This window comes from Amblyomma mixtum, chromosome 6, assembly GCF_055824585.1.
Source record: "Amblyomma mixtum isolate Tamu chromosome 6, ASM5582458v1, whole genome shotgun sequence".
Lineage (NCBI taxonomy): Eukaryota > Metazoa > Arthropoda > Arachnida > Ixodida > Ixodidae > Amblyomma > Amblyomma mixtum.
The window spans coordinates 76,811,972-76,834,612 of record NC_143017.1 but is presented as its reverse complement, the minus strand read 5'-3'; the positions used below and the strand labels follow the sequence as shown (position 1 = coordinate 76,834,612).

At 43.7% G+C, this 22,641-nt stretch overlaps 1 protein-coding gene across 5 annotated transcripts in view; it reads left to right on the top strand.

Annotated features, from left to right (window-relative positions):
• Window positions 1-22,641, top strand: part of LOC149339437 (protein adenylyltransferase SelO, mitochondrial-like) — a 44,697-nt gene that overhangs the window by 19,238 nt on the left and 2,818 nt on the right. For 2 of the 5 annotated variants that reach the window (XM_089548242.1, XM_089548241.1), the window contains exons 1-11: window positions 75-768; window positions 1,661-1,799; window positions 2,188-2,333; window positions 4,169-4,292; window positions 4,394-4,509; window positions 4,574-4,677; window positions 4,756-4,960; window positions 8,393-8,593; window positions 11,702-11,822; window positions 12,306-12,463; window positions 13,985-14,112. In XM_089548242.1, coding sequence (XP_089404368.1) covers window positions 359-768; window positions 1,661-1,799; window positions 2,188-2,333; window positions 4,169-4,292; window positions 4,394-4,509; window positions 4,574-4,677; window positions 4,756-4,960; window positions 8,393-8,593; window positions 11,702-11,822; window positions 12,306-12,463; window positions 13,985-14,112 — 1,852 coding nt within the window. In that variant the 5' untranslated portion in view covers window positions 75-358. Of the gene's footprint in view, window positions 1-74; window positions 769-1,660; window positions 1,800-2,187; window positions 2,334-4,168; window positions 4,293-4,393; window positions 4,510-4,573; window positions 4,678-4,755; window positions 4,961-8,392; window positions 8,594-11,701; window positions 11,823-12,305; window positions 12,464-13,984; window positions 14,113-18,112; window positions 18,214-19,584; window positions 20,052-22,641 lie in introns of those variants that run through there. The other 3 variants (XM_089548245.1, XM_089548243.1, XM_089548246.1) reach the window with 3 other exon arrangements.

Here is a 22,641-nt window from a genome sequence, read left to right as displayed (position 1 = left end):
TGAATTGTCTCCATGTTTTCTGGTGAAATTTGGCTTGACAGCTTACCGGCTGGTTACGTTTAGGTAGCGCGAACTACCAAAAACATTACTATATCAGTATCACCAAGTTTTTGTGGTTCGAACATTACGTTCATCGTTGGATGACGGCGCTTGCTTGGACTGCGCTTATCACCACTTCCTGATCGCAAGTCTTTTGTGCACTGTGGCCTTGTGGGCTCATCTGCGATTCATTCACTAAGGCGCCCGTTAGCGCTTCGGACAAAACTTAGCAGCTGTGACCTTCAGACGTGCACATCATCGTGCTTGCTGATTGCATCGTTACAAAGATGTGGCATGTGCACTGTGCACTTTCGGATTTATGATTGGAGTAGCGCTTCGCGCAGGTGCCATTCCGTCGCTGATACGTTTTTCATCGCAGATAGCCTTCACTCTGTGCTCAACGATGTCCACATTCGAAACGCTTAAGTTCGATAACTTGGCTCTGAGGAGGCTGCCCATAGACAAGGAGGAGCGCAACTATGTGCGCACTGTGAACGGTGCCGTGTTCTCCCGCGTCTCGCCGACTCCGCTCGAATCCCCAGAACTGGTTGTGTTCTCCGAAGATGCGATGAAGCTGCTGGACCTTCCGCCCTCTGAGCTTGAAAGGCCGGAAGCAGCGGAGTATTTCTCGGGCAATAAGCTTCTTCCAGGCTCGGAAACAGCTGCACACTGCTACTGTGGCCATCAGTTCGGCTACTTCGCTGGCCAGCTTGGCGACGGCGCCGCAATGTGTGTTTGCGTTCATTCATTTTTCTTCGCCGTAAGCTGTTACATGCGTTTAAATGCTAGACTTCATATGTTTAGCTCCTGTGTTCAAAACTGTGCGATGGCAGAGTGGAAACATCCTAGATTGCATAGCAGACCTAACATGTGTTTTGTTTTGTGATGAGCCAATGTGTCGCATTTCAAACAGTCTTTCCTTGTGCTTGGCGTATGGTAGCCTTAGTTGCTTATGTGTCATAAAACACAACGCAACAACAACAAAGTCATTCCACCTTTTCCATCATGCTATTCTTCCACATATTGTGCAGCATGGAAAAATATTGTAGAATCATATCAAACTTAAAGGGTTTAGCTTTTGCAGGTACAGGTAACTGGCATTTAATGTTTGCACAAGATGCAACTCTGCAGTGCTGGTGATTGCTTCTGCAGTTGAGCCGAAAGGAGCCATTTCTTTACACAGCCAAAATTAATGATATATATCGGTTGGTAGATTTTCTTTGCTTCATGAATGCATGCAGAATGAGTGGTTATTTATAGAAATCATTTGCATGGGAGAGAGCTGTAAAGAAAACGGGAAGTTCCTGGAGCCAGAGGATGTGTTCCGGTTGGTTACCTGCAAAGTGAGCAAGGAACATGGGATGTGAAGAAAAAAGAGAGCTAAGGCTAAAGTATTTGTGAAAGTCATTAATTGTGGATGTGTGCATGGCAATGTCGCAACCTAGCTGTTACTCAAGCATGACAACCTTGGGACCCGAAACAGTGCCTGGGATGCCCGAGAGAACTGAAGGAAGTCTGCGCAGTTAAAATGTGCTGTGACGCACGTCAATCTGTTAGTGTTCTGATTTTAGCGATATTGTCTTTTATACGCAAAAAACATTTTTTTCCCTTCGTCATGAAGGTACCTGGGAGAGGTCATCAACCGCAAGGGTGAACGGTGGGAAATTCAGCTGAAGGGTGCTGGGTTGACACCATACTCTAGGTCTGCAGATGGACGGAAGGTTCTGCGGTCATCACTTCGGGAATTTTTGTGCAGTGAGGCAAGTTATAATTATTGGCATTTGATAGACATTTTTTTTATATATGCAGTTTTTCAGCAAATATTATGTGGATTTTCTTAATTTTTGTGCAGATCTTGTGGTAGGAAACAAAGCTCTAGGCATCTTGTTTAAATTCAAGCTCGATCACTTAGGTCATTCTTAGAGGTTCTTATCATCGCATGACCACACTGACAATCTAGAGCATTGCATAAGATGTCTGTGCGAAGAGTAGGAAAACAAGATTAGATAATTTATAATTGGTATGACACCAAGAGCCTATATGCCAGTGAAATTAAACTGATCCAGTCGGGTATACATAGAACTGGGATTCCGTTTTCACATCAGCGGTTGCAAGTTTGCTCTTCTGCTAATTTTCTCTCTGTTCTAGGCCATGCATTACCTCGGCATTCCTACTACTAGAGCAGGAACATGTGTCACATCCTCTACAACTGTGTCACGTGACATGTTCTATGATGGACATCCTAAAGATGAGAAGTGTTCAGTCATTCTGCGAATTGCCCCAACGTTCATAAGGTTGGACTGCTTCATTAATTTCTTTGCATGTGTTTTACTTGCTCTGGTAATGCAGTCATTGATCCCAGTGGCACTCCAGTCTTGCTGAGCAAAAATGCTTTGTCCATGCTATGTAGTTTTGAGTGCAAAGCAGTCATGGAATGAGTATTACTCAACACTTTCTGGTGATGTTGGAGGTGCCGTCTATAGAAGCTGCAAAACGTCTCGTGCATGATAGCTCAACATCTCGGGGACCTTCTCCTGCTAAATTTCTCAAAGGCACTGGAGAAATTTAGCAGAAGGTCCACGAGATGTTGAGCTATCATGCGTGAGACGTTTTGCAGCTTCTATAGACAGCACCTCCAACATCACCGGAAAATGTTGAGTAATACTCATTCCATGACTCGGCTGCTGAGATGTTCAAGGAGGAAATGTCCCGTTACCAGTTTCGGATCATTCACCACTTATGACACTTATCAGAGGATTAGCAAAGTCATTGCTTATCAATTGATAAGCAGTGATTTATACTCTGTAGGCAGTGGCAGCAAAGTGTACGACATAAACACAACATGATGTAAATGCATGTCTGAAAGTGTAGCTTAGTTGAAAAGGGTAGCACTGGAAGCACCACTGTGCAGTGATGGGTTATTATAGAAATATACAGCTTAGAAATGACATATCAAAAAATTGTGATTTGGTACAAGCTCAAACCCATAAAACAAAAATGGCAAGTTATCTTACAACATGCGTGTACGATAATTAATAATGTCATTCTAGATCAAAAGCTATGTGAAAAAAAGAATTAAGAAAGCAAACAGAAGCAGAAGACATGACTTGTTACCTTATCATGAGAAGTTGGGACATATACCTTCGTACACCATTTTTGAAGATGTAACAGACATACGTTGCTGCGTTCTGCAATATATATATAGTGGATGTTGTCTTCTAGTGGGGATTTTCGTTTAGCAAGGGATTGTGCCATAGTTAGTACAAGTCAGTAGTTTTTGAAATTATGTGTTTCCTCAGGTTGTAGGAAGTTTTTCTGGCATGAAAAGTATCATTAAAATGTAAGTGATTCATCTGTCCCTGATGTAGTGCGTTAAAGGTTAATTTTTTTATGAATAAATACACCATGCTAAGTATACTGCATTTTTCAAGAACTTGTTGTGTGTGTATGAAAATCCAAGTTACTTATTGATTGTGTACCTCTCCTTTGCTACTTTAATAATGATATAAAGTTTATTTTTGATGTAATTGGTTTATTTAGTAGAAGCCACAGTTCACTGGGTACCAGTAGTTCTGGAATCAATGCCTGTCAAGCAGCGTGCCAATGAGCGTATTGTTTTATGTTACCATTGCCCATAGACTAGTCACTATCCTAAATGTAGACTCGGGACATGTGGCTACTGAAAGAATAGTGTTGTCACAGACATTAAGCATCCTGGTACATTTCAGTACGAAGATATTGTTTGGATGCTGGCTGTTAACCTCATCCATGACTTAACCTGAGCACCTATATTATGAATATTTCTCTTCGGCATTTTGGAATAGGTGCTTCTAATGGAAGAACCTGCACCATGCCCCAGTGAATATCAATATTTTATTTTACAATGCATTTGCTTGACTCAAGTCGAGCATGTATGCACAGTATGGGATCCGCTTGTTCACATAGCTGTTGTGTGTCACAAAAAGGGACCAAGTGGGTCCACAGATTTAATTTTTTTTAACTAGTGGTAGGTTATGTTTGCAGAATGTCAGTCATGTGTTGCTCAGTTTGTTGTAGCGTCCCAGAAATTTTAATAAAAACCTTCTATAGACAAGTGAAAAAGTTGCTAATGCTATTTCACTTTCTGTAGGTTTGGGTCCTTTGAGATCTTTAAGACCTTGGACAGCTTCACCGGAAGAGTAGGGCCTAGTGTTGGTCGTAAGGAAATCTTGCTTCAGCTTCTCAATTACACCATTGAGACTTTCTTTCCAGAGGTAGGTAATGCTTTCTCATATATGTGTGTAGCATTCAGCAGCACAAGAAATCATTTTTGCATTGGCATTTGGAGTATCCGCAACCTTCTTTTTCTCCACAGATTTATTATAGCTATAGTAGTGACCAGGAGCAAATGTATGTGCAATTCTTCAATGACGTCGTCAAGAAAACAGCACACCTTGTGGCCAAGTGGCAGTGTGTAGGGTTCTGCCATGGGTATGTTCTCAGCTCCACTTTATCCCAGTAAGTGAACCAGTTCACAGTGAATTCCTTTCTTTAGGGTTCTCAACACAGACAACATGAGCATAGTTGGCCTCACTATTGACTATGGTCCATTTGGGTTCATGGACCGGTTCAACCCTGATCACATCTGCAACACATCAGGTAATGCTGTTTAGTCAGTATCATCTACTTTCGGTGCATATTGATGAGAGAAGTTATGCTTCATATCTTCGTTCACAGATGACGGTGGTCGTTATACCTACATCAAGCAGCCAGAGATATGCTTATGGAACCTGAGAAAATTTGCAGAAGCCATACAGTCCGCTGTCCCACTTTCGAAGACTCTGCCTGGTTTGGAGCTGTACTCACCAGAATATGAAGTGTGCTTCCTGGGTGAGATGAGAAGGAAGCTTGGCCTTGTCAAGAGAGAACTTGCAGAAGACAAGTAAGTTTCATTACTTTCAGGTAACGCATCAGACCCCTTATGGGGCTTCAACTTCGGGTTTCAACTCGAGCAGATCTTGTGCTATCCGCAGATGTTTTTCATATTGCAGTACTTAAGTGCATTCGTTGTTCTATATGTTCAGCACAGTCGAAAGGCCACTGAGGACAAATTGCGATTGGTTTATATCAGTAGTTTACAAAAATTTAATCTTTCATTGAAAACGAAGCTTTTAAACTAGAAAAGACCAAAAATACAAAATACAGGTATCACCGCTTTGCAAGCAAACTGCACTGATGTCGCGGCAGATTTTTGTGTACACTGCAATTGACTTCCAAGTGGTGATCGTTGAGTTGTTTTCGGTCTTGCAGTCACGAAATCGGATTGAGTGTTGGGGAAAAAAAATGCACCATTTTTAAATCCAGTTAAATCCAACAGATATCAGCGCATATAAATGAATAACTGCAAATCCTTCAATGTTCTAGTTCGCTCGGGCATTCCTCAGGGAGGCATACTGGGGCCCCTTACTGTTCCTTGTTTCCATTAATTACTTGCCCTCTGATTTTCTTCACCAGTATGTCTTTTTGTGGACAGCTGCGTTTTATATGAGAATGAAAAATTCACCATAATGCAAGGTTATTTAAGATCACTTTGATAAGTTATCTTTATGGTGTTGGGAATGATTGATGAATATTACTAATTCTAAGAGCATGCACATTATCTTTTCGACTCACAGAATACCTGTAGTATACAAATTGTTGGAGGGGGCTGCTGGCAGTATCTCAGTATACGTACTTGATGGTGCATTTAGCTTCCACTCTATCTTGGGACGTCTTTATTGACAGTGTATTATCATTAGCTAGCCATATTTTTGACCTTCTCCGTGACTCTGTTCTTAGAGCAGCAACGCTAAACTCGTTGCCTACAAAGTCCTCATTAGGTCTAAAAAAAAAAATACCTACTTAATTTTGAACTGTTGTTCTCATATTCTGACTAACTGCTTCGAGCCCCTACAGAATAAAACAGTCCGATGCATACTATCCAATTATAACCAAACATTTAGTACGAACGACATCAAGCTAACGTTACCTCTTTCTGAGCTGGCTGATGTAATGTTGAAAGTGTAATACTTTTTCACAAAATATTGTGTGTGCCTCATTGAAAGTGCTATTTTTGTTTACCTCCTACTCATATTTTTACTAGAACTGTTAAAGGGACACTGAGGAGAAATTGAAGTTGACTTGCATCGACAGAATACCAGCTCCTGATTACAAAAACGGCATTCATACTGACAACAAAGCTCTTGTAACGTAGAAAAGAGCAAGAACCAAAATACAGGTATCGCCGCCACAGGCCAAACTCGCAAGTACAAGCTTCATGACGTCATAGGACAAAACAGTGTTGCTAGAACCAATAGTTCTAGCAACACTAGGACACGAGAAGCCACGAATCACTGAGGCGCAGTAAATGCATGCGCAAATCTCCTTGACGTCCCCAGATGGCGCCACGTACCCGACAGCTACGCGCGCTCCTGCAGTGCCGGGACCAATCAGCGATTGCTCGCAGCGGTATGGGAGCTCCCGGTATTCCGCTAACGGTAACAAGGTACACGGTATGCTAAAGGTGTCTATTTGCGAGAACTTCGTTGACGACTTTGAGAACGGGATCCATTGTAACGCTGGCAAAACGCCGGTGCAAATGTAAACGAAGCGACGGCCGCAATAGCCGATAGATGCCTTCAACGTGCGGCCGGCGGTAGCTTTCTTTTCGGCTGCTGCTGGGCCGCACTGCTGGCCGCCAGAAGTCACGGAGTCTGCGTTTCGTCATGTGCACGTCATGTTTCACGTCACTTAGTCCTGTGTCGTCATAGGAGAATCCCAAGTTTGAATCAGAGCGGCGGGAAAAACTTTTCAACTTCGAATCCAAATTTCTTAGAAATAAATGCATCTTTCGCTGCCGGCCAAGTGGCAACAAAGCCATGAAATGCCGAACTATCGGATTTTGCTATAAAAAAAATATTAATAGAGCTCTCCTCAGTGTCCCTTTAACTCTTGCAAAGTTTTTCTTCCAGTCATGCAAATAGCTTTGTTCTCTTCCTCATCCTTACTTGTAGTCATTGGATCATAAAACAAACTCCCTAGCTTACTTGTAACCATTTTAATCCTGAAAAATTTCTCCCTGCGATCAGTGACCTTTTTAAGTGGTTTTAATTGCCATTTCTGCGATTTATCCATTATTCATTACCTATATTGTCACCACTATATTTTCTGCTTAAGTGTTTCTAGTTTTGTTTTTGTTGCGTTGTTTGTTATATTGATGCATTAAAACTACTTTGTATGACATTTTGTATATATTCCCTTTGTTCCTTTAAGGGTATACCGTATTTACCCGAATGTAACGCGACCCCAATTGTAACGCGAGGGTCGACTTTGCGAGGGCGAAACCGGGGAAAAAAAAGAACACGATTGTAACGCGAGGGTCGACTTTGCGAACGCGCAAGATCAAAAAACGCGAAAACACGAATTTAACACGAGGAACCGAAATTATAGAACACGAATGTAACGCAGGAAACTATAGGAAAAGTCGAGAGCAGCTTTATTGAAGTACAGTCGTAAAAAGTAAAAATGCACTAAAAAGGAGAAAGTCGGTCCTCCCGTGACCACGCCACGTGATAGCGCATAGAGCTTGATAGCGTGCGGGAGAGGAACTGACTGGGAGAGCGGAAAAACGGGAGAGGAATCGGCTTCGCGAGCCACAGCCGGTCTCGAGGGGTGCGCGCGCTTCTCTTGCGCGCTCCCACTAGAGACCGGCCGTGCACGAGCGCTTGGCTTGTGAAGGCTGGCCGCTTGGCGTCGCGCTCCCTCATTTTTTTCTTCCATGTTTCAAGGTGACTCGTTGCTGGCGCGCTCTCGTTGGTGTCGTCTGCTCTGCCTTTTTCGCGTTTGCACCGCATTCACGACTCATCCTGGCGTGGTTCGCGTATTGGTTGACCGCTGAATTTGGAGCGCACGACTTTGAAGGAGCAGGTCAATCGACACGCACGTAAATGCGGCACATTAAGCGAGCCTAATAATGAGTGTTTGGTGCCTTTCTTAACATTTTTATTCCTAGTATTCGAATGTAACGCGGAGGGTGACTTTTCACGTCTGTTTATGGTAAAAAAACTCGCGTTACATTCGGGTAAATACGATAATAATTCATTGATGATGATGATTAATAAATGCTTCTTTCGCTACTAAATAGGCTCTAACATAGCCCACAAAAGAACCAAGAACCAAACAACTGATTTTTCCAAAGAACAAAATTTATATGGAGTTGTCCTGAAGGAACCAAGCGACCGATTTTTACAAAGAACAAAATTTGTATGGAGTTGTCCTCGGTGCACCTTTAAGGAGTGAATGAGTGCTGACTGAGATGCTGCGTAAACGCTTCCAGAGACCTGGTCACATCCTTCTATGATGCCATGGAGGAGGCGGGAGCAGATTTCACGAGGTCCTTTAGGTGTCTGAGCACACTCGCAGTCCCGGGACACCCTGAGCATGAGGCAAGCAAACGGAGCCTTCTGTCTGAGCTTATGTCATGCTGCAGCACGCACAGCGAACTCTCCGCACACCTTCATGCTCAGACCAGCTCCCGGTAAGCTTCCCATTGTACGCCATCACGGATTGTATTGTTCATGTATTTATTTGATTAACTTTTGCCACAGTGAACACAGGTGTTACGAATTATTGGCTATATCGAACTGTTCCTAATATTTTTGACAAAGACAAGTAATTCTTACTTCATATATCAAATATGGTTGGCCATAAAACGGATACAGTCAAATCCACTTATAACAATACTGGTTATAACAATATATCGGATATAACAATGGTCGGTCATGGCACCATGAGCTTTGCCATGTGTTCTATGGTAAAATAAACTGCTTATAGCAATGCTGTCAAGGCACATTATTAGTTATAACAATTAAATCTAGTAATTGAGTGTCAACCATTACAGAAAAAAAAAAAAATGCTACCACACCAGCAAAACCATGCTTACAACACAAAAGCGTGCATGTGTGGGGCCAACCAATGGACTAAGCTGGCGCAGCAACGCCACGAAAGCAAAAGAGGCAGGCGTCATTGCGTCAGGAGAGCTGCTGCATTGCTGCATTGGCTACGCACGCCATGCATACCCCTAATCAGTCAGTGCAGCGTGCATGCATGCAGCCAGCGCGGTTTTTCTCTTGTCAGCTGTCACCGCACCCTTGGTTCTGCATGCTTCTTGAATTTCCCATAAGAATAGCTTCCAAAAAGCCGGCTTGATTCCTGTGACGTGGAGGTGCGCAAAGCTCCCGGTGGCGCAGTGATGGTGGTGCTTTGGTCATCGGTGAACATTGTTCCGGCTCCCTGAAGTTCGATTTAACGAGCTTTTACAGGCATTAGAACAATCAAACCCCTCTGGGTATTTACTGTCAATAGATGCTCTGAAGTTTGTCATCCTTTCTTTTTTTTTTCGGCACAACCCTGTTATAACAATTATTGGTTATAACAATGGTATTTCCATGGCACTTGAATATTGTTATAAGTGGGCTTGACTGTATATGCAACTCCCCATCGCCAGGCTGTGCCCGCTCGAATGTCAAGTGGCAAGTTTTGCCTCGCTACACGGGTGAACTGATGATGATACGGTAAGCTTTAGTGCCTTGATTGCATCTTCTCGTGCTCACCAACAGCGCCACTATAAAGAATTAGCGGCTTAAACAGATGGCAGCCATTTAGTCGGCACATGCTCCCTCCACAGCGTCCCGGAACCAGTGGTATGGTTGGTTATGGCCCTGCAGTTTCTATCCTGTGCTCACATCGGATGACACAGAGGTGGTGCAAATGGTGGTAGCTTTCGTTCTGCCATTGCATTTTCCACATGACGCCACTGCAATGTGGGGAAACCACCCTAGCTGGTGCTTTAGGTGTTGCTTAAAGCACTACTGTGCAGGCATTACTGTGCGGGGAAGCTAATCTAACTGGTACTTGGCGCTCGGGTTTTCGCGGCTTCAAAACGCTGCTAAACTTCTGAAGAGGTCTCTTCTTACTCTCTAATAAGAGTTGACAAGGGTTGACATGAGTTTCCATTCCATTACTGACAAACTTGCACTTCTCTTGTGTGTGTTTTTGGCAGAATTTTATATTACGAATTTTGGTTGCCTATGTCGAAATAGAACAAGGTTTGATTGTATGATTGTATAAGTAGCTCCTGTGGTCTCCTTATGCTAACTTTCGTCTGTTTTCATCACAGTTTGTATGCATGTATGAATATAGAAGGCAAGAAACAGAACACATCAACACGAAAGAGAGTCATGAAGGAAAGATTGTAAAGAAAGGAATAACAGAGTAGAAATGCAAATGGCAAAACAGTGACATTGTTTCTTGGTGCAACCATTACTTTCGTGAACAATGAGGGACATTTCTTCAGCTGTATTTAAAACCTTTTCTGGGCAATGAGAGACATCTTTTCAGAGGTATTTAAAACCTTTTTTGGGCAATCTTCTTGTGATTGTGCAGAGTATTATATAGGTGACCGACTCACAACTGCATTGAAGTATTTGCCATCTCTGTGCAAATATGTAAGCATGTCATCCTTATTGCTATCATACAAATAAGTGTTTTTTGAAGGGGGGGGGGGGGGGAAGGGAAGGGAGGGGGGCAGTACATAAAGATGACTATAGAAGCACAGTTGACTCCCTTTAGGAGGAACTTGAAATGACCATGACAATTTGTTCGTCTTAGCAGTACTGCCCTCCAAAGGATATGTGTGTGTGCTAGGTGCATCCAAATACATGTTACGAGGAAACAGTGAATGAAATAGGCTTGTAGCGAGAAGATATTTGCAAAGGAGAGCATTTGTTGCACTATGAATAAAGTGAAATGAACAGTGAGGTCATGAAACAAGGTCACATCATGCCTCTTGAAAGCAGCATTGCAGCATTGGTGAAATTTTATTTTTTCGCAGTCTATTTCTTCCTCTGTTCTGCTGCGACCACTATTTGCTCTTTTTCTTCCTTTCCCTCTGGTTCCAAGCACACGGAAGACACCTATCTGGCTTGATTTGCAGTACAGGCTCTGAAAGCATATTTTTCTCTCTTTTAAAAAGATAGCGTGAAAGGCCCCATTGTCCAGAAAATCTGGTTTCAGCATTGTCAGTTGTTTGCCGTTGTGAGGGAAAAATCACAAGCATGACTCTGGCGGGTGGTCCCCAGAGAGCAACCTAGGAGGCAAGTGTGCCATCTAGGTCACGTGACCTGCCCACCGGATAGTGAGCAAACTGCCCACCGTGGCAGGTGGAGGTTAAGTTGATGGTTGGTCACCCGGGAAGTAATCTTAAGTGCCCTCCGTAATTTTTTTCTACATTGGGTCTATGGGAAATCAACCAAATGTTTTTACACTGTTAGTCTTATCTGACAGTTCGTCTTAATGGGAGTCTACTGTACATGCAAATGTTAACCTTGTGTATTTCTGAATCTTTTTGTTTTTATCGCAGTGTAAAAACCTGCTTTTTTTTACTTGTTGCTCTGTTTCTCACGTTTTTTGTATATTGTCGACAGATTGCAGTTAAGATAGCCAGAATTTGGTGCTCGCACATGCCATCCCTGCCTTGTTTTTTTTTTGTTTTTTTTTTGCACTAAAAATCAGCTGCCTGCTGCAGGTTGAAGAGCCTGCATGTGCCACGCAGCTGGCGTAACTCCCCGTTTCCTTTTTCTTCCAGCGACTTCCAGCTGTTCCTCATACTCTCCAAGAACAACCCAGAGTTGCTGGAACAACTTGGCAAGGGTGCTCTTGCCAAAGAGAGGATCATGGCCCAGATGGAGAAGGCCAAGGAACTTAAGGTCAATAGCTTATTCACCGTTTAAAATATGTGCTCACACAGCTACTATAGGGCTTAGAAGGGACTATACAGTTGCAACAAACAAATTAGGAAGATATAAAAATAAGGTTTCTATGCTACAACATTGAAGTCATAGTGATGAGGTGCTGTGATAGTGAACTTGTGGCCTACCCTTATCATGGAGGTAAATTTTGTAGGTACTGATACTTTGATATCTTCTCTATCTGAATACCACATGCTCTCACATAACAACAAGCAGATGAAAAAGGGGAAAAGTAAGGTTTCTGTGCTGTAACTGTGAAGTTGTGGCCAAGAGATGTTGTAACAGTGAATTTGTAGCCAGCTCCTGTCATTCATTTACGATTTTTAGACACTGATACTTTCATTTCATTGCCTTTCTATATGGTTACTGGTTTTCATTTCTTATACTTTCACTTGTCTTTTCTTTCGTCTTCATGTCTTGCATCACTACTTTTCCTTGCAGGAAATGAGCGCGGAAGATTTGGAAGCGAGAAACAGGAGAGTATGGACAGACTGGATAGAAGCATACTGCAAAAGGTTGAAGACAGATGTAGAAGGTGTGGAAGACTTGCAGGCTCTGCAAAATGAGAGGGTTCTTCTAATGAACAGCCACAATCCAAGGTACCTATGACAAGCAGCAAAATGTTCTTGTATGGCCTCGGGGGCGTAGTAACTGTAGTGGCAACATAGCAGACGCCCCTGTCAAATGTAGCTGCCCGCTGTGCAGCTGAGATCATTAGACTAAGTGGAACTACGCAGATCTACTATAAACCTTGGCTATGAAAGGAGTTTGAATATGTGTTTTACAGTTAAACCTGGATGTAACGAACCTCCATATAGCGAATTCCTTGATATTACGAAGTTTATCAATTCCCCAAAGCCGCCCCCGTTGAAGCGCGTGTATTTGAGACTTCCATGTAACGAAGGTGTTGCTTGGTTGGTTGGTTTATGGTTTATGGGGTTTAACGTCCCAAAGCGACTAAGGCTATGAGAGACGCCGTAGTGGAGGGCTCCGGAAATTTCGACCACCTGGGGTTCTTTAACGTGCACTGACATCGCACAGTACACAGTGCGGCGGTTGACCTTGATATAACGAACTGGCCATCTATGTGTTAGCTAGTGCTGAGTTACTCAAAATTTGGCAGAACCATGCGAAAGTTTCGTGACGATAAAACATGAACTGACATGAGAGGAATGCCGATCACAACGAGCGACCATAGTTGACATAACATGCCATGCTCCAGCACTGTCGGTGCATCTCCCGCGCTTGCTCTTTTGGAATGTCATACCACGTGGCATTACAACAGTTCATGCTCAAAAGCAATGAAGAATAATAGGACATAGCAAGAAAAAAAACCTAATTCACATTTGGCCTAATCACGCTAAATCTTCCATCATTTTTTTTTTTTATCAATGGACCCACAAAAATCATATCGGAGAACACATGAATAGGTGTCAGTGACTACGTTTATAAATGGATGATTCCTTCTCATGATTTCATATGTGCTTACTTTTTGTGTTTTCCAGCCTGCTAGAATCCCCTTTTGAGTATTGCAGTATTGACAAACAAATAATGTGACTTATTGTGGGAATACACTTGAATGCTGTAGTGCAGGGCTGCATGAAAATAGAAAAACAGGCTGCTAATGTTGAGAGGCAACTGATGAATCTGTCATGAATGGAAAGGCTGTGGTATGCTGGGCCTGCAGACATGCTGAGGAATTAGCTCTGTAATGCCTGGTGTATCATGTGTGACACTATGTACACAGATGTCAGTAGTTTTGTTTCTGCTCGCAGAAGTATATAAAATCTTCACAGTATTACGCGAACTACATTTCCAAACTTCTCGAAGCAAAGTGTCAGCTGTCACAGATTAAGCAGGCGTGCTGTAAGATTACTCGCTACAAGAGGTAACCATTTTGGCTAAACAACCTCAACTACCAACGGACGCAGATTTATGGGCAGCTCTTCTTGGAGGGGATGGTCCTATGTGTGCAATGCATATCTTGAACTTTCTTTGCTGAAAAACTGGAGGCCAGTGCAGTTTACCCACACTAAATTATTCTCTCAAGAGGGGGCTGTTGATAATTGTATTAAGTTTGAAAAAGACTACCACATATCTGCTGCCAATCTGTTTTGCAGGTTCATTCTCAGGAACCACATTGCTCAGAGAGCTATTGATGCAGCAGAGAAAGGTGACTACAGTGAAGCTCGAAAAGTGCTGAAAATTCTACAGCACCCATACTCTGACGACCCACTGGAGCTCAAAGGTATGGCTAACATTCGTACCAATGTATTTCTGTTACAAAGGGAAGCATTTGGCTCTGTAATGGAAAGCAATATATTTTTGTATCTTTTAATGTAATTTTTTGGTACCATCAGAAAGTAATGGTTCAGGTGACCGCCAGCTGTTCGTTTGTTGCTACCTGCACAGTCATATTCGCTGCATACCCTGTATGTGGTTGTACAACACGTTTATTGCTGAAACTCCCACACTGAGGAATTGAAAATACCGTATTGTGCGTTTTTATCGTAAAGACTTTCAAAAATTTTCCCGCCTCAACCGCTCGATCGTTTGCGGTGAAACTGCACACAGAGCTTGCGCAATACGGTAACTTTTGTATTGTAGCAAGTTTTACAACGGTACTTACTTAGTTGAGCCCTGCATGATGCGAAATCGTAGTTGTCTGCGTAGAGATCGTCGAACCAAAACTCTCAGGCACTGTTTTTTCGCTGAAAGGTGGCAGTGGCGCCATCTGTTTTCAGCAGTGAAAAGCGTCACGACAAGGTGCCGCGGCGATTTTGAAAATAATATCACCTGAAAGGTAAAGCCTGGTTAAATCAGTTGTTCTGATATTTTTTTTCGCTCAGTTAGCCGAAAAAACGGCATATTCAAAGGGCACGCGTGCAGTGTAGGCACGCGCTTCATGCAACACTCACCTCGGCTACCTCGGCGCCTTGTCGTGACGCTTTTCACTGCTGAAAACAGATGGCGCCACTGCCGCCCTTCAGCGAAAAAACGGCGTCTGTGGGTTTTGGTTCGACGATCTCTACGCAGACAAGTACAATTTCGCATCATGCACGGCTCAACTAAGTAAGTACCGTTGTAAAACTTGCTACGATACAAAAGTTACCATATTGCGCAAGCTCTGTGCGCAGTTTCACTGCAAACGAGCGAGTGGTTGAGGCGGGAAAATTTTTGAAAGTCTTTACGATAAAAACGCACAATACGGTATGTCGTCTCCACATTTTGCAAGTAGTCTGTATGCATGTGCCTTGCTGAACTGCGTGTTAGTTAAAAGGACTGACAACTGATGAAAGCATGAGATGAGGTTATGTAGAAGTGAAAATGTCTTGCCATATATTGATTGAATTAGGCCTGGTAATACCAGTACAGTTAGGAATTGTAATTTTGTTTCGGCATGAAAATTGCATAAAGTTCTTTTAAGCGAAGTTCTTCAGTGAAACTATGGCATTGTCAGCAAGGGCGTCCGCAGAATTTTTTGCAGGGGGGGGCCCCGTTGGTGCCCCGGGGGGGGGTATGTTCGTAGCAAAAAGGCGCTATTTGCGGAGTAAATTTATTTATTTATATATAAATAAAAATTAAACAAAATGCACACATGAAAGAAAAATTACAAACAGCAAATTAAAGCGCGGCTAGGAGAGGTACATTGGAGTTTATCAACGAAGAAACAACTAAAATTAATAAAAAATGCAAAAAGATGCTATATCACTTCGTGGAGAAGAGTGCTCAGTCTTCCTGCATACGGGTTCTCGACTCACCCGGATTGATGACCAGCACACAGCACAATATGTTCGCAAACACGCAACTACAGTCACTCAGTCAGTCTTCCTTGAACAGCAACTGTAGGCGCCTCGGATTTTTCTGGGCGAATTGCGTAATTACACGTGTGATAAATTCACTTCTGTGCTTCATTACACGCTCTCGGTGCACACTCATCATACACATTGATTGGAAAAACTGTTGAACGCGTACGTTGAAAACAAAAGATGACTATATATACAACGAAAACTTATTTACAAGATAAATGCACGCTCGCAGCTTCATACACCTCGCTCCATCTTGCTTGCGCATCCGCACAGTCGAGCAACCCCACACACACTGCTCGCCGCTCGTCGTTTTCTCGTCCGCTGTCTTGGTTGTTCTCAGCTTCGCTGACAACCGGCCACTAAAAACACCCAAGCACAAACACAGAGGCGCGCACACGTGCGAGGGCTTACTTGCCGCAGTATCCCCGAATGCGCACTTTGGGGGTGAAAGGAACGCCGCGCAACTTCCGAGGGGAAGGGACACTCGCCACTCCGGTCGGAAAATTTGTTTTTGTGTTTTTATGGGGTTCAGAGCCCCAAAACGACTCAGGCTATGAGGGATGGAGTAGTACAGAGTTCCGGGTAATGTCGACCACTTGGGTCTCTTTACCATGCACTGACACGCACAGTACATGGGCGCTGTTGTGATTTGAGGCCCAGCCAGAGGTGACAGGCGAGCCAGGCAGGCGCCATCGGGCTGCGTTGACCAAAGGCGCTGGTTTTCACAGAAGACGCAAAGAACGCTGGTGTGGGGGCGCCTCGGGAGACTGCGTCGCCGTGAACAAAAGCAGCTAATCCCCTTTGCCGGAGATTCTGAAAGCGGCGCTTCTACCGAACTGCGCTACACGTTGATCGGAGGAGACAGCGAGCGGCGGCGGCGCCAACTCATCGCCCGCTTGCCCCTGAGCAGCCCGACAAAGCGGGGGTGGACACGGCTGATTTGTCCTTCCCTCCTTAAGAATTCATCGGTGACCGGCGTAACGACATAGGCGAAAACAAGATGCCCCGTGCACTGTCTGCCTCCGTGTCGCTATCTCTCTAGAGATCAAAGAAACAGACACCCATCTCAAGGCGGCTCGAAACACATGCTCGCCGGTGCCGCTGTATGTCTGGAACAGGTCGCCCTTCAGTAGAGCTAACGATGGCGTGGTTTGAAAACGGCGGAACGACGCACGCCCGGACGCGGCATTTCGCAGATGTGACCATGCGGGGCTGCTTTTACCCTTTTGACTGAGCGCACCACCGCCCCTGGTGTGCGGCCATCACTCACGGTTCGAGTGAGTGATTTTCCAGGGGGGTGCAACCGCCCCCCCTTGCCCCCCCCTCCGGACGCCCATGATTGTCAGTGTGTCCCATAACGTGACCGTGTCACCACCAAGCTATTGTTATGTGTATTCTGAGCTCTCTTTACAAGTGCTTGTCATATTTTGTTAGGCATGCACTCTCCCTTAAAATATTTTCTGATGCAAGAAGGTTCACGCTGTTGAATATTTATGTTGCCTGTAAACTGATGAATGGACTGGTGGAAATGTGGCAGCATGCTGCTTTCATGAGTACCCTTTTATGTGTCTATACGTTAAAGATTGTACAAGCATGCATGTACTAGCACAGAACAAAAGCGATTCACTCGTTCGAAAGAATGTGCGAAGGCTATATTTGTATTTTTCAAGACAATATTACTGTCTTGGACCTGGTACCACACTTGTTTTCAGTTTCTCAGTTTTAGAAACGTTCAGCTGGTGTTGCACTCACTCACTCAATCGTAGTTTCGTGCTTCGAAATTCTTAAAAAATAGTTCATGTACTGTTTGGTTCCTTTAAAGGGACCCTGAAAACAACTCCATTTTATTATTGTCCTCAATAAAGACTGATTCTCCAGCTTTTTCTGGCTATGTTGGCATTTGTCGGGCAGCAAGACACATTTATCGGCAAGAAAATTGGATTTAAATATTTTCCCGCCAGATGATTCCAGAGTGTGATGTCCTTACCAAAAAGGATGGGTGGCCACCATTTTGAAGTGAACAGCGGTGTGTGTGGCTATGCTTCTGGGATATGCACTGAAATTCGGTGTCTATGCACTAAGTTTACTTGCAAAATCAGCTGGTGATGGCAATACCTGTATTTCGTTTTTTGGTCTCTCATTGGTCCGTTTTCCAACGTCCATTTTCTGTGGTTGTCTCTTTATGATTAGAACTCGGTATCTTATTGACACAGGCCTGTATTTCTTCTCAATATCCTTGAAAGTTTGTGTGTAGTGTCATCAGCTTTCTCATAAACCTGTCCAAAAGGAAATTAGGTAGATGTCGTTATGACGTCACTACTTTTGCAGATATTTTGCGCAGTTTCATCGACTTGTGTCACTGGGGACAGTATTTGAAGTTATCTGTGTGTGAAAAAGGAAGTATTTATATTGCTGAGGTGAAATTCTCTTTGTTTGCAGGGAAGCAAGTGTGTCCAGCCGTGTTTGATGAAGGGTTTTACGAAGGAAGGTATTCACTGAGTGCAACTCCACTGAGAGTTTCATGCTCATCGTAATACAAGGTAACTGCAATGGCTTCCCTTTACCGAGTGCCAGCAAAATCACAGGTGCATGGTGTGACCCAAAACGAGGCCATGTTTGTGCTGTTCTGTTAATTAGCCTCATCATCAGTAGAAATGAACAAGCAAGCAAAAATAAAAAACTTTTTTTTTGCCAGCACACTGAGGTCATATTACCACGGATGGTGTATTCGTATTGGCCAGCAGATGACAGTATAGTGCCCAATTTTTATTGGTCAGGAGAGAGATGGTCGCATGATCCTGATGTCACTGAGTTTTTTTGTTACTGCACATACTCTTAAGCAGATGACACTCACCATCATTTGTTACCACCTCCACAGCTATTGTTCTGAAACAAAATTTAGCTCCTTGTGGAATAGCTGAACACGTAGCTACCCACTATGGAAGTGATGCCTGAATATTTGGAGTTTGCCACATAAAAATTTAAACTGTTCTGATCCAACGCTGCGCCAAATGCTTTGCTGCAGCATGCATGGCTGAAGCCCATTTGTTGAAGTTAAGGACGAGGGATCATAATGATGAGTATCATAACTGTTGTGTTTTATGTTGCTCGAAGTGATGCCTTTTGTCATTCATTTCTTCTTGATATGATTAAACTTTTGAGCCATTCACAAAATTCTCTGGTGAGTGCATGCAGTGTTTCTGATTTCAAACTCTCTTTCAGCCATTGCTTTTAAGATTGTAGCTCTACCTTGGTTTGCTAGTTCACTGGGCAAGTGGTATTTTTAGTTTTCTTTTCTCCCCCTGTCAAGATCCTTGGTGGAAGGACTATGTGAGGAAATAGATTAATAATAAAGACAGCAACAATAACTTGTCTTAACTTTCGGTTGGAGATTATGTCTGTTACAACTTTGAAATGGGAAGCATGTCTGAAGGTGCGTTGTGCCTTCCTGCGACACAAGAAAGGTGCCTTTAAAGCGGGTTTTGTTTTTGCTACGACAGTTCTAAAGGGGACGTTTCCTTGTGTAGTAAGACAGTGTCACTGGGAGAAGTTGCCGAAAAAAACTTCGGTCACCTGCTGACTGCGAATGTTATGCAGGTTATACTTGGTCAGCCTAGGTCAGTCATGTCTGTGTGGGAATGGAATAGGGGTGCACTCCAGAATGGGCGATCAGTGGTTTAGGTAGACATGCACCGCAAGAGCCTCACGAGCTTTGCAGTGAGTGTACTTGTGGGTGGTGCCAGTGCCGCCTACACTCTCTCTTTCAATGCCCAACAAAAGAAGAAAGAATCAACAGTGCACTAAGGAGCCGGCACTGAAACAGGGTTTCCTGTCACCCATTGCACACTTTCCCATATATGTCTGCATGTATTTGCATGGGATGCCATGTGTTTTGGACGTTGCCAATGCAGTGATAAGGCAGAAATGGAGCCTGGGATGTGCGAAGGAGAGTGGCCAGACCCAAAATTGGTTCACCAGCTTGCTGCCCACCAAAAGGGGCTATGTTCACACAGGCACAAAAAGTCCTGGCGACACCACTGCTGCACTGTGATGTGCGATCTGGTGTACCAAATGGGCATACAGCATGCCTCATGACGCTTTCATTGGGATCGAAACAAGTGAATGCATAATAAAATCATTTATTACGTTCAGAGCTTTAGGTGCTTTCACTAGAGTGGATTCTTGGCAAAGTACCAATCTGTCTGTTGGTGATGCTGAACACGTAGCTTGGCAGCTTCATTAGTTTTAGTCTGCATATCTTGTTGTGTTCATCGTGGCTTTTTAATAGTTTTGATGCACAGAGAGCTGGAAGTGCATGATTCACGAGCGTTGCAAGTGGTTTTAGAAGGGTTGGATTCTGTTTCAATATTTCATTGGCAAATTCCCTTTTTGAGCCAACGGTAATTGTTGGAGACTGCAGAAAACATTGATTGAATCTTTAGAACACGCTTTCTTTTGCACACCACGCTGCACTCGTGTTACCTTTAGCTGCAAATACTGTGGGTAGTCATTGAAAGTGGAGGGCACAACACTTTTTCCTGGCCTTTTTTTTTGTTTTTCAATAAAATATTCTTTGAAGCATTGACTGCACACCTTAATGTAGCGCATTGTATCCTTCAGTGTCCAACCACTTTGTCAAATCTTGGCAAGCCATTTTTTCGCAAGTCAATGTCAAATGGCACTTCGTAGAAGTGAAGCCCTGTAGTTCTATTCTTTTCATCCAACTTGCAAAGAGGAATGCAGCAAGACATTTCAGTGCACCTCGGTCGTGCATTACCATGTAAGCGCATGCTGGTCACAAGCACCGAAAACAGGGATATCAGTTGCAACCAACATCTCGCCGATGAAGTGCTTCGAATAATGAGGTTGCCAAGCGTGGAAGTGTGATGGCATTTTGAGGCATTGCTGTGTACTGAAAGATTTGTAGGAGGCACTGATGGTGCAATGCAGCTATCATTTTCTCTTCTTTACTACACCGGGACGTGGTGAAAAGTTTTTTGAAGATTTCACCACGCACTAAAGGCTTCAAAAAAGCTAAGTGTTTAGTCAAAACATAGAAACTGGCATGGTTAGAATTGGTGCCAGTTTTGACATACACAACACGAATTTGTCATCGATTGGCAAGATTGTTTAAGGTGATGAAGCCAACAGTGTACATGTTGCTATCTCGAACAGGCGGCTGTTTCATCGGATGTCAAGAAAGTGGAACTGCGGGGGTGCAGTTCCTTACAGAGGAATACCATGTATGAGCGTCGGTTTGGTGACACGAGCCTGATCACCATTTTTCTATGCTTTGTGATTCTCGGCCTTGTGACATCAGGAAGGATGATCTAATTGTTCAGAGCAGTAAACAGTTGGATTTATTTTTGGTGAGAATGTATCCCCTGAGGCACAGTTGTCAAAGGAAGAGGGAAAGGTTGAATAGAACGTAATAATGATGAAATCGAGATGCCTAATGCACGTCACGAGATATTTTTTTGCATAAGTTTGGATATCAGCTGTTAACATTCACCAATCCTGAAATTATGTTTGTTCATCTTTTCCACCTCGGGCAGTGAGACAGGGATTACCGAGTGATAGGGACATGTAGGTACTACCTCAGTCCTTAGGCTTGCACTTAGTGTGTGGTCAAGATCTAAAACAGCCTTGGAATAACACAAGACCTTTGCTTTAAAGGAGGAAAGTGCCTCAAAGAACTAGCACATTAGAAGCACAGAGCGCTGGATGAGTACTACTACTAACAGTGCGTTTGTAACAGCTCAACAACAAATTCTTTCAGCTCTCATGTTCGCATATGCTTCAAAGACTTACCCCACTAGTCAAACAGCATACACATTGCAGATTGCATACACTGCATTTGCACAAACATGCCAGCCAACTACGGCCACCACTCCTGCCTGCCCTGCGCTCCCTGCAACCCGAGATGCTCTTCTGGCAACTCTGACTTCCCTTTTCTCGATGGGTGCACCTCTACAATATCTACAGTATCTCTATGAGCACTCAGAAAGGTTACTTATATGCTTTTTGCAGCCCTAGAAATTTACCACCCCTCCATGCCCTTCAGCACCTTCTTGTTGTCAAATGGTGCCCATCATGTGGCCCATCTGACATACTCAGTCATGTGCTTGCTCTTGAGCCACAACCATATCCACCCAGCAACGCAGATCAAGACCTTAAGTTTCGTTTTACTAGATGTTGCATGGGTTTTTGTTCGGAATCCCTGGCTCTTCTGTCATCATTAGGTCTGTCGGGTACCCACTGGCGATACAATAGATAAAAGTTTGCCTCTGGCCTGGTGCCTGGCTTCTGTAGGGTGAAATGCTTGGGAAATGGGTCGATGAAAACACCGTGTGTCATGGAGCTCTTTTGTCACAGATGCTCTTGCGCTACAAAAAAATCATCATATAATTGGCCCCAATGCACAAGCAGTGGTAGTCCTACAGGAACCGTGAATGATTGCTGCCATTATGGTAAACCTTGGCAACTCTTCTGTACTGTCACCACCATCTCAGTCTCGTTGCTTATATTGATCGGCTACATCAGACACAATTGACGCCTGCTGGCTAGAAGCGTTAGATTATGGGCCTCCACTTTTGCAGCCTTCTCAACTGCCTTTGCATTGGCTTTTGAATTTCTTTCACTTCTTGTTCACGGTTGACCCCTGTGGCTCTCTCTGTCTTTGGTCTTTCGGTCGCACCCATTGTTTCACCCATTGCTTGCAAGTGTTGCGTCAGGAGCCACTGTTAGTGAAAACAAGCCTGAAGGGGAGTAAATGAAGTAAATGACTTGTCTTCTAGCACATACACTCGTGGGGGTTTTATGTTCTATCAGTATGGTGGAGTATCTCGCTTACTGTTTTGAAGAAGGGAGGTGTTGAGGAATTCGCAAGAGTATAACTTTTTCTCTGCACAGAAAGGGGCACTAACACGGCGCGATGTTTGTGCACCCTCATTCTAGGCTTGTTTTCA